This window comes from Gallinula chloropus (genome assembly GCF_964237585.1).
Source record: "Gallinula chloropus genome assembly, chromosome: 7".
NCBI classification, from domain to species: Eukaryota; Metazoa; Chordata; class Aves; order Gruiformes; family Rallidae; genus Gallinula; species Gallinula chloropus.
Genome location: NC_140092.1, coordinates 26,754,022 through 26,765,927, shown reverse-complemented (window position 1 = coordinate 26,765,927; position 11,906 = coordinate 26,754,022). Strand labels below are relative to the sequence as shown.

The following is an 11,906-nucleotide window of genomic DNA, read 5'->3' as shown; positions in this document are numbered from 1 at the left end:
AATAAATTGAGAGAGAGATGAAAGGAAAAGTAAAATGAAAGAAGAAAAAAAGAAGAAAGAAAAAAGCGAAGAAAAAAAGAAGAAAGAAAAAAACGAAGAAAAGCCTGAAAGGAGCACGCAAAGGAAAAGGCAAAGCAGTGGAAAAGGGAGAGGAAAAGGGGAGAGGAAAAAGGAAATGAAAAAGAACAAGGGAAGGAAACGGGGGAGGCAAAAGGAGAGGAAAACCGAAAGGAACAAGGAGAGGAGAGCAAGACGAGACCGAAGTTGGCGGCAAGGCGGGCGCGGCGCGGGTGGGCAGGGCCGGCCGCCGCCCCGCCCCCGCCCGCCGCCGCCGCCGCCGCGCCCGCTGCCGGCCGTGCCCCCGCTAAAGGAGGCAGGGAGCGGGGCGGCGCGGCAGTGCGCCCCGAGCCTCGCCCGCGCCTTCAGCCCCGACAGCCGCGCCGGCAGCCAGCCAGCGGGACCAGCGCCGGGAGGGATGCGGGGCGCCGGGGAGGAGGCAGGGGCGGCGAGCGCGGCCCCGGCGCCGCTGTGAGCTCCCGGCTTCGCCGGCACAGACGGAGGAGATTATATCTACGTGTATACGCACGGATCTTGCGCATATACACGTACATATACGCCCGCCGGCAGCAGCACCGCTTTTCTGTCCGGGAGCGGCCGCCGAGGCGCAGCCCTGATGCCCGGCGGGGTGGCGGAGCCGCCGCTCGGGCGCTCAGCTCCCCGTTAGAGGCGGCCGCCCCCGCGGGCTGGATGCGCGGAGCCGGTGCGGGCCGTACCCCCGGGCCGGCCGCCGGGGCCCCGCGGCATTAGGGGTCGGCCAGGCCCCCTGCCCCGGCCCGGCGGCAGCGGCGGCGCGGGGATGCTGGCGCTGGGGCAGATGGACGGCGCGCCCCGGCAGGGCGCCTTCTTGCTGGGCAGCCCGCCGCTGGCCGCCCTGCACAGCATGGCCGAGATGAAAGCGCCGCTGTACCCCGCGTACCCCCTGCCCGCCGGGCCCGCCTCCTCCTCCTCCGCCTCCGCCTCGCCCGCCTCCGCTTCGCCCTCGCCGCCGCTCGGTTCCCCCGGCCTCAAGGCACCCGCCGCCTCCGCCGCCGCGGGCGGGCTCTCGGCGCTGGGCTCGGCTCCGCCGCAGCTCTCGGCCGCCACCCCGCACGGCATCAACGACATCCTCAGCCGGCCCTCCATGCCCTTGCCTGGGGCCGCGCTCGCTTCCGCCTCGCCCTCCGCTTCCTCGGCGGCGCCCGCCGGGCTGCTGGCCGGGCTGCCCCGCTTCGGCAGCCTCAGCCCTCCGCCGCCTCCGCCTCCTGCCCTCTACTTCAGCCCCGGTGCCGCCGCCGCTGCCGCCGCCGTGGCCGCCGGGCGCTACCCCAAGCCGCTGGCCGAATTGCCCGGCCGGACGCCCATCTTCTGGCCGGGGGTGATGCAGAGCCCGCCTTGGAGGGACGCCCGCCTCGCCTGCGCCCCCCGTGAGTACCGAGCATCGCGGGGCAGCGCGGGGTGTGTGGGGGGGGAAGGAGCGCGCCCGGCGAGCCCCGCCGGGAGTCGGGCAGATCCTCCCGGGGCCCGCCACCGCCGGGCCGGGGCCGAGGGAGGCTGCCTTGTCCTCGCTTTCTTTTGTTTCTTAACTTTGCTTTGCTTTTCTCCCCCTCTCCTCTGCCGGCGCAAAACCCCGTAAAGTGTCGGTTATCGCGGGCGAAAGGAGTTGCCCTTTCGGGTTGGGGGACGGGGCGGGGAAGCGGCAGCGCTGCCTCCTGGACTTTCGGGGCCGGGGCAGGTTTTGGGGGGGGTGCGCACAAACTTTCCCCGAGCAGGACTTTCCGTTACCGGCCGCTCGCACCGGCTGCATCTTTTCTAGACAACAATATCGTTTGCCCGCTCAGATTTTTTTTCCATCCTTAAAGGAAAAGTCATCAGGGGCAGTCGGGAGGTTGGCGCCGCCGCCTTGTTCAGACAGCAGTTTTGTTACGGACACCACCCCCCCAACACACCCCATCTCCCTAGGGAAAGAACCCCCCCTCCCTCCGTCCCTCCCTCAGGGCCACTCGAGAGCGAAGCGCTTTCCCAAATCCGCAGATTAACGTGTCTGTCCGTGCCTTCCCTTTTTCTCCCCCCCTGCCAGATCAAGGCTCAATTTTGCTGGATAAGGACGGAAAGAGAAAACATACCAGACCCACTTTTTCTGGCCAGCAGATTTTCGCCTTGGAAAAGACTTTCGAGCAGACGAAATACCTGGCGGGCCCGGAGCGAGCCCGGCTGGCCTATTCGCTGGGGATGACGGAGAGCCAAGTCAAGGTGAGAGCAGCGGCTCACGCACGGAGCGGTGCGGGGCCGGGGGGAGCGCAAAGCCCGGGGAACTAAAGGGCCCCGCCGTGGAAACCGGCTCCGTGTAGGGGAGATGCTGCGGGCCGGGGCACCCGGAGAGGGCTTCCCCGGCAGCCACCAGCAATTCGGCCTTCATCACCTTACTGAGTAAGGCTAATTTAGAGCGTTGTCTTAATTACGACAAAACAAACTCACAACCAAAAAAAAACCCCAAACCCAAGAGAAACTGAGAACCTCGATGTGTTCAGCCTGAACGCCACGGGGGTGGCCGCCGCGCTGGGAGAAGGCGGGGGAGGCTTGAAGGGGTGTAAGCTCGTACCCCACTGTCCCGTCCCGAACGCTCCGGTTTAGTTCATCTCGGAGGCACGAGGAGTTGGGAGAGGCCGGGCTGAGCCCTCCGGGGACATGGGGGGCAGGAGTTTGGGACAGTGTCAGGGGGGCACAAGGCAGGCTCGGCCAGAGGGGCCGCTGGGCGGTTCTCACGCTTTCAGGCTGACGGAGAGACCCTCCTTTGTCACTGCAAAGATGTCCCGATGGCTGCGAATAAATTATTGCGGCCTCTACAATGAAAATAATCCCCTCCTCTGGCAGCGCCCTGCCGAGGAATAAATACATCTGGCGGGACAGGGGCGGCTGGGGAAGGATTCAGCCCAAAACGCGTGTTTTCTGCACATATTTTCCTGGGCAGAAGGGCAGGGAACGCCCGGGCTCGCCCCGGATCTCGGCAGACCGGGGACGGCTGTTTGTCCGCGCCGGGACCGGCGGCTCCGGCCGCGGAGAGCGCGGTGCTGCGGGGCTCGGCTGCGGGTCGTTGACCGGGAAGTTGGTTGTTCGCTGGCGAAGCGGGAGTCGCTGCCGCAGGCTTAGCGACGGGGCAACGGGGCGGGATGGGAGGGGGGGATCGGCCCGGCTCCACCGCGCCGGCGGGGCGGGCGAGCGGCCGCGGGTGTCGGTGACGGTGACGGTAACGGTGTCGGCGGGGACAGGTCTGGTTCCAGAACCGTCGGACCAAGTGGCGGAAGAAGCACGCGGCGGAGATGGCGACGGCGAAGAAGAAGCAGGACTCTGAGACCGAGCGGCTGAAGGGAGCCTCGGAGAACGAGGAAGAAGACGACGACTACAACAAACCCCTGGACCCCAACTCGGACGACGAGAAGATCACGCAGCTGCTGAAGAAACACAAGCCCGGGGGCGGGGGGCTGCTGCTGCATCCCCCCGAAGGGGAGGCCTCCGCCTAGCCCCCCTCCGCCGAGCCCCCCTCCGCCCGCCGCCGCTTTCGGAGATGTACAGATCTATTTTTCTAGACTCTACGGAGGAGCAGAAACCGGAGGAGGGGGTGGGGGGGGGGAAGCAGAGAGGACTTGCGGCGGAGCGAGCCCCGAACGGGCACTCCCGTCGCCCGGCACCGCGTGTTGTTGTAGGGTCGCGGGGGGCGGCGGGGGCTGCTCCGGCCCCGGCTCCCGGCGGGGGCGGCGGCCGCCGGCTCTTTGTAAATAAAACCGTGAGTCACCGCGACCATAGGAGTTCCTTACTGTGAATATTTAAAATGTAAAATACCTTCTTTTTTTGTACAGCGGGGGGACGGGGGGCGCCGCCTTTCACCCCCCCTCCCATCCTTCCCCCCCCCCCCCCCCTCCCTCCCACCGTCCGGCCCGGCGCCGGGTCGGCGGCACCGGGGGCATCACCGGAGCCCCAAGACGGGCGGCAACGGGGCCGCCGAGGAAAAAAAGCCACCGTGGCTGCCACCGGCTCCTCCCTCGGGCTGAAACTGCAGCGGCCCCGAGTGCTATTTATTAGTATTTTAAATTTTGGGGTTGTTTTTTGTTTTGTTTTGTTTTTTTAAACACTTTTTGTTGCGGTCGTCGGGGGGTGGGGGTGGGGGCGGGAGGGGGGAAGAGGGCGAAGGGACAGCGTTTGCTTTCACCTAACACCGTTTCCAATCAACCGCGTGTGGAACAAAAAGTAGCTGGTGGGAATTGTCACAACCACTTTCAGTCAAAATATAAAATTCATTTAGTTGCTGTAATTGAATTTAAAGCGTGTTTTCTTTTGTATCATACGGAATACTATAGAATGTAAATTGTTCTTTTTCTTCTTTTTTTTTTAAAGCTAATAACGATGATATATCGTGATATAGCATCTTAACATTTATTAATTTATATTAAAAAAAATAATTCGGTTTGTAAAGAGAAGAAAAGCCCTTTGCAAGACCAGTTAAATGTAATGCACTTTCTGTTTAAAAAAAAAAAGAAACAAAAAACCCGATAAATCAATTAAACCAGTTTAAAGACGTCTGCTGCCTTCACTAAAGGGTACAGATAACCTGATCTCATCAGAGATTAAATAATGAAACCACGGTACAAGAGCAGAGGGGGGGGGAAAGAGAGATAATTTTCAGGATCTTTTATTCAATCTCAGCGCTTGAGTTTTTTTGGTGTTTGTTTAGTTTTTGGTTCGGTTGGTGGGGTTCTTTTGTTGTTGTTGTTTTAGTTGGGTTTTTTGGGGGAGGGGGGGTGTGTGGTGTTTTAAACGATGGAAGCTGTCCGTATCTGTGCGCTACACACAAAACAAGCTGCGGCGTGTTTGGGGACAGGGCTGGCGGCTCCTGCCCGCCCCAGACCTTGGGGTGGACAAGAACTCCTCCCGGCCCCCGGAGCGGTTCGTCTCAGCCTAAATTAGGCTGTGTTAACTTTCTAAGCGGCGGGCTAGGCAAGCTGTTACCCAGGGCAGGGTGTTACCGTTATTACGGGGGAAGAAACCGATTTGGCCAGAAGGAAACAGCGAGTAAAATAAGAGCCCGGCTAAAGGTCTAGAGTAAATAGTTAAGAGCCAATACCGAAACAACGGGTTTAAACTGAAACTCATTATCTAGGCGCGATCATTTCCATATCTAAACAGGCCAGAAACAATCGCGTTTGCTTTTTTTTCCCCCTTTTTTTTTCTCTTTTTCCACGGCTGCAGCAGAGCAAACAGAAGCGCTGGCGTGAGGGGGGAAAAATTAATGAATTAACGTTCCGCCGTAAATTTCAGAATCGTTTTCTACGCGGGGAAAGAAAACAACCAAGCAAATTAAAAACATCAACCCAGCGAAGGTGGAGGAGGGTATTATTCTGCTTTCGGCTTAGACAATGCCGGGGCCGGGAGGAGGGAGCGAGCTCCGGAGCTGTGCCGCTGCCTCGGCGCGGCTGTCCGGGCTCTCCCGGGCCGGGATGCTGGGGACTGCCCATCGATACACCCACACCCCCCTTCCCAAATCTTTCCCCACGCGTTGTAAAGGCAGGAAGGGAAAGGCCGGGCGGTTTCCACAGTGTCTGTTCGATCCTGCCGGCTTTCGTCCACAGGATTTCCCCGCGGGTTTTGCGGGGCCACGGGAAAGGAATGAAAGCACCGCGGGGCTCGGATCGCCGGGACCGGCGGTTGCCGGCTTGAGCCCGGGCCGGTGGCAGCGGAACCCAACCGGGTCGCGGCAGCCGGGGGGGGCTTCGCCGCCGGGCTGGGGCCTCAAGCAATCCCCGCAACCCCGTACTCCGGCGGCCGCTGCGCCGCCACGGCTCCCGGCTCGGAGCACAGCCGTTCCCCCGCCGCACGGCCGGTACCGGCTGCCTCCCGGTCCCGACGGGGAGAGCCCGGCCCCAGCCCGCACCTCCCGTGTGCTCCCGGGCTGCCGCCAGTACCGCCCGCCCCGGCGCACCCCCGTCGTCCCCTTTTCCAGTTGAATGCGGCACCGACTGAGGTTTTCCAGTTAATTTACTCCTGCACAGAGACCCAGCTGGCCACCAGTTGAAGTTGGCACCGTCAAAGTGGAATCGTGGGGCGGGGGGGGGGGGGGGGGGGGGAAGAAAAGCCCGGCTCTGATCGCTTGGTTAGGCTGGTTTTGTCTGGGATGCTGGAGAAAAGAGCAGGTTGTTCACATGAGCTCACCGCCCCCACCCCCCCTCTTTTTTTTGGGGGGCAGGTTTTGGAAACTAAGCCCTGCTCACAGCCTCCCTTTCCTCCAGGACAGGACTTTTTTTTAGGAGGAGATCCAATGCCGAACCTCGGGATCGCTGCCACGGACATCGCGGCGAACAATTGGGAGATAAAATGTCAGCGGGCTTCACGGGGAGTGAACCTTCCCCCCACCTCCCCCCACCCCGGTGCGTGGGGCCCCGGCCGAGATGAGCCGCAGCTGCGGTTCAATCCTTCACACACAGGCGGGAGTTTGTTGCGTGACGGTATAAACTCAGGGATAACGACACTACCGAAGTCCCGCACACCCGTATCCGCGGGGACCGGCGGGCCAGCAGAGCCGTTCCCCAGCAGCCGCCCGGCACTCGGGCCCCGGCGGAAACCTCTGCGGGGATTCAGCGGCCACTCACACGCGTGGGGAGCGTCGGGCGCTGGCTGCGCGGCCGCGTAGAGAGGCGGGCGGTCCTTAGCTTAAGCGGTGAGACATCGCCGCGGGCTAGTCCCGACAACTCCCTTCGCAAGTAGTTTTTTGGTTTTCCTTTCTGTAATGGAGTCCTTTGGGATGAAATCCCGCTCCCGTGGGAGCGAGTGCGGGATTTCACGGCTCAGGGGAAATAAAGGCGGCTGGTTTGGGGTTCACCCTTCCCTGCTCCCTGCCATGCGCCTTCTCCAAAAAATTCCTGGCTCTGCAATCCCAAAGTGAGGAAAGCATCCTCCCTGCTTTTCCAACGCCTCTGCTGCGGAACGGGAACCCGCCGCGGCTGCTCTCTAGCCCCGGGCCAACATCACCGCAGCCGGGGGAAACTTTTTTCCCGCGGAAAAGGCACCAGGAGCGGATCTCCGCTCCGCGCCCTCAAACAGCCGTCGGCACCGGGGGACTTCGGAGAAGGATGGAGGGAAAGAGAGAGAGAGGGGCAGCCCCGCTGCCCGTACCCCGAGGCATATGGGGAGACATACATATGGATGCGGGACATATGGACTCGGGCGGGTTCCGCACCCCGTGCTCCAGGTCCCCGGGGCCGGCAGCTCGGGCTTAGCCCCCGAGGACGCGCGTTTCAATGGGAAGCCCGCGGCGGGGGCGGAAGGAAGGGCTCTCCCCCCGCGGGGTAATGAAGCGGCCGCTCGCCACGGGCTATGTGTGTGTGTGTGGGTGTCCCAGTCTGTACACAGTCACTGCCACCCGATCCCCACACTAGCGCTGACATAAACCCGAGGCCTTCTGGCTCTTCTATCCCGGCAGCAACTCTCACACTGAGCCCGCAGCGCAGTCAGCAGGCGAGGCAATGCCTGTACCCCTGCCAGAGGGATGCCCGGACAGACAACCACGTCGGGACAGCCCGACCATTTCAGCGAGTGCCGACCTCCACCATCCTTCCCCTCAGGCGCGTTCGCATTTTATGGCTTCCTGAAATCCCGTTATCGTTCATCACTTCCCAGTGATATTACTTTGCAACGCTTCCCATCCCAGGCACACGCCATTTTCGCCCCCGCTCTCCCGCTGTTTGCCGCCGTGGTTCGTTTCGTGCTGCATCCATCCGTGCCAGCCCTCCCCCGTGCGAAGTTCGGCACCCTTTCCCTCGGGACAGTCGAGGAGTTTTAAATGCGGGTGCTGGGCTCTCACACCCACCCTCGCCCCAGTTCCCTTCCCGTATGGAAGCCGCTGGGAGAAAGAGGAGAGAGAGAGAGAGAGACAGGCGCCTGCAGAGCGATCCCGCGTTCAGAGCCGGCGTCGCCGCATGTTAATTAAAAAGTAAGATGAACTGCTCCCTCCTAATTGCAGCCCCGCGTTTACCTTCTGCACCCATAGGTATTTTCCAGATACGTGTGTTCTGGCAGCGTTTACCAGCTGTCTCGAACAGCGGTTACAAGCCTCCGGGAGGGACGCAAACATCTGCCGGGGAACCGGGAGGCGTAGGGAGCGGTGCCGCAGGGACCGGCGGGAATCCCGCACCGCACCCGCATCTGCACCCGCCGGGCGCCCGGCAGCGGCCCCGCGCTCCCGCAAACGTGATTTATGAGAACAAAGTTGTTTCTACCGCATCGACACGGGCAGGCGGCACCGCACGGCGCGCGTGTGTCTGTGTGTCCGTGTGTCCCCCCCCTCCCGGGATCCGACCCCTGCCCGGTGGATGCGGGAGGCGCTCGGCGGCGGTACCCGCGTTGCTCTCGGCGGCCGGCGGGTTGCGGGGAGCGCCGGGCGCTGGTCCTGCGGCAATAACCCGCAGCCGCACACCCAAGTGCATCCCTGTAATAACGTCCTCGATCATTTATTAAAAGTCGTGTCAAGCGAGCCCATATAATTCATCTTTATGCAAATACATCAATGTCAAGCCATTAGTGTATTGCTCGGGTTTTTTATTAAAGTGCATTCTTTTTAATTCAGCTCAGTAAAATACGAGCCCTATTGCTCAAGAATTATAGCAACTATTAGAGTAACATATGGGCAACATGCACTCAGAAAATAAAAATCAACAGATAAAGTGGCAGGGTCACAACGGGGAGCAAACACTTAACAAAATGGCAGCGGGGTAATAGATTTTCCTCCCGCGCCCCGGCGCTGGGGTGGCAGGAGGAGCCCGTCGGTGCGATCGTGGGGCGGCCCTACCCGGAGCCATCCCTGCCCGGAGCCATCCCTGCCCGGAGCCATCCCCGCCCGGCCCCGGTCCTTTCCCCGCAGGAACACAGCCCTGCCCCACCGACACGCACCTCAGCGCTGCACACCCCTCCCTCCTCCCTTCCCCACCCCCCCAAACGCTATCCCGGATTTAATGAGAGAGTTGCCCACATCCTCATCACCCCAGCATGGTAATTGAGCAGATCTATTAACTTGTTACACTAGATTTGTTTAAAGAGACTATTACACAGTCATTTAATCAATTTGTTACACTGGAGGTCCTGACTTATGAGACACTTGCCGTATGATTCCTTAATGACTGAATTAATTTGTTTTAATAAAACCAACATTGTGTACAAGCGCATTTCGAGAAATGTAATTTTTTGGGAGACGGAACAGTCCAATGCTTCATCTGATTAGGTCTTTTCTATGGTTTATCAAAGTCGGGACTTGCCGTCATAAACTGCGTGTATGGGGTATTTTTCTTTTTTATAGCGTCATTAATTTAATATGGATCATTAGTTCTTTATACACATGCATGTTCTGACAAATGTACCCAATGAATAATGCACCTAATGTGTTTGGGCTCAAATGCATCACGCCAATAAACAGAAACTGCCGCAAAATAACAGTAATAATAATAATAATAATAAATAATAACAATTAATATCGCAGCCGTCCTGTCCTCTCCCACCCCGCTGCACTCAAGGCCGGTTTTACAGCGGAGGAGCCGGGGGTCTTCTCCCCCCCTCTCCCCATCATTCAGCATCATCAGACCGGGCTCACCGCGGGCGGGAGCGCAAATAGATTTACGGTGAATTAAGGTTATCCCGAGAGCAGATGTAGGACAAGGAAATCGGTTTTTGCTCCTGATGGAAACTGACGCGTGCGGAATAAATGTAAATAAACACGGGGGGCCCCAAGAAAAGGAACTTGATGCCATCGATTATGTAAAACAATCGCCGCATTACAAATGTTAATGCACTATGTTAATGTACTACAAAGAGCCGGCGTCTGAGGTCCGACTTTGCGCAGCCCTCGGAAAAGCCGCTTCGAGAACCGCGACGGCAGCAGCGATGCGGGACAGCGCCAAGCACGGCAGCATCGCTTCGCTGAGATCAGGGGAACGCCTCCCGCCGGGATGCCGCCCCGGGGGAAGCGGGGTACCCACGGGCACGGCGGGGTACCCACCGGCACGGCGGGGCTCGCCGAAGCGGCTCCCAGCCAGAACCGCCGCGGTCCGTGGGGTTTTGCGCAGGAGAGAGCTGGTCCTCCAGCCGTGCGAGGGGCCGGGAGAGCGGCGGCACCGCTGCTGCGGGCTGCGCATCCCCACAGCCCCGCATCCCGGGCGTTGAGAGCAAACCCGACTTGTGTACAGAACATCCCAGCGCCTTAGCATCAATCAGAGGAGATGTCCGAGCAGATTGTTTTCATCTGAAGCCTTACATGTTGCCTTTGAGATTCTTTGCCCTGACAGTGTATTTTTTTTCCCCCCTAAAGTAATTTCCATCGGTGACCTTGTGATCCAGGAATTCAACTGGGCGCCTGGTTCTTTATTTTTTACACACCAGCATGTATTTCCTCGGCCCCGATGGAATGTAAAGCTCAGCCCAAAACGTGACACCGCCTCTACAACGGGCATCTCCTTGCCCTGGCATGAGCAGCCCTGAGAGCAGCGACCAGCCTCACGCCTTCCTCTAAACCAGCTACAACCAGGTGTAGAGCCCACCGAGGAGCATTAGTTTGCACACTGGGGGTATTTTGCACTTAGCAGAACTTAAAAAGAAAACTCGAAGAGGCTTACAGCTGAGAAAGTACAACGAGATGGTGAAAATGCATCTCCAGAGCAGTGCATCCCCCTCCTCGCAGGGTTTCTTACAGATAGCCTGCCCTTTCTCTTCAAAGCCACATCTTCTGCCCCCTCTTAAAACGCAGGCAGCCCATCCTCCAGCAATGTATGTATGCAGTAGGTGTATTTTAAGTAAATGGATTCGACCTTTTGCCCATTTTAACAGATGCTGCTCCTGACCACCCCAAAAAGCTTGTTTAAAGTTAACAACATTAAGCATTGGAGGTCACAAGGCCAATTCAAGGTCATTTTAATTCTGGCTAAAGGTTAATTAGATCACTGCATTAAAGCAAGAATAGACTATACTCAACTTTACCCTAATGAGGATGGACAGGTTTTTTTATATACCTCTTAACTGCTCCCATTATGATAAGGATATAGCACATCTATCAGGGAAGAAATCTCGCTGTCAGTCCCACAAACTGACTTACAGGAGCTTCTCTGGCTTTACACCAGTGAGGCATAAATACAGCACTTGGGCTGGTTTAATTCTTCTTTAATCTGTGAGGTTGGGCATCTGACTACTCTATTACTCTTTTCCCTGTCATCCCTACCCCCACCATACCTCGAGAGCCTGGGGTTGCTCTGCTTTGAGGGACACTGACCTCAATGTCCAAATGTGCATGGTGGAGGCATGGCCATCAGTACTCATGGGTGGTGATGAACTTGCTTGGGAACGATATTCAGATATTATGAAAAATATCCCAATATTGCACTGAGGAGCACTCAACCAAATGGAAAAGTTTCCCATTAGGCAAATGCTAACTGAACTTTGATAATACTTTGTGCTCTGCACTAGGGCCAATCCAAATTTTTTGGAAGAAGTTTATTTAAAAATAAACAAATCCAGACAGAAGAGGCCATGGAAACAAGAGAGCCTGGCTCAAGACTGTTCTGAGCAAAAGCAGGGACCTATACCTGTGCCTCCTTCCTCCCAGGCAAAACCCCTGCACTGGGCTGTAGGTTGCTCTGGTGTGGACTTCTCTCTGGATGGAGCTGTTCAGCTTTGAGTCAGTAACTACATCAGAGCAGAGCAGAGAGGCCAGACATCCCTTCTTTTTAGGTAAATACCCTCACTGCTGGGCCTCTAGCTAAACATGACTCTTATCCCTCATCTCTCCCCCAGTTGGATGTGTAATTCCAATCTCCTTCGGAGAAACTTTCTAGGGGAGAACT

At 58.3% G+C, this 11,906-nt stretch overlaps 1 protein-coding gene across 1 annotated transcript; it reads left to right on the top strand.

The window, feature by feature from the left end:
* Nucleotides 1-856: 856 nt before the first annotated feature.
* Nucleotides 857-3,557, top strand: NKX6-1 (NK6 homeobox 1; the record flags this gene model as incomplete). Its single annotated transcript, XM_084266716.1, has 3 exons — nucleotides 857-1,463; nucleotides 2,117-2,289; nucleotides 3,306-3,557. 3 exons carry the CDS (start codon nucleotides 857-859, stop codon nucleotides 3,555-3,557), a joined length of 1,032 nt encoding a protein of 343 aa, XP_084122842.1.
* Between the last annotated feature and the right edge of the window lie 8,349 nt (nucleotides 3,558-11,906).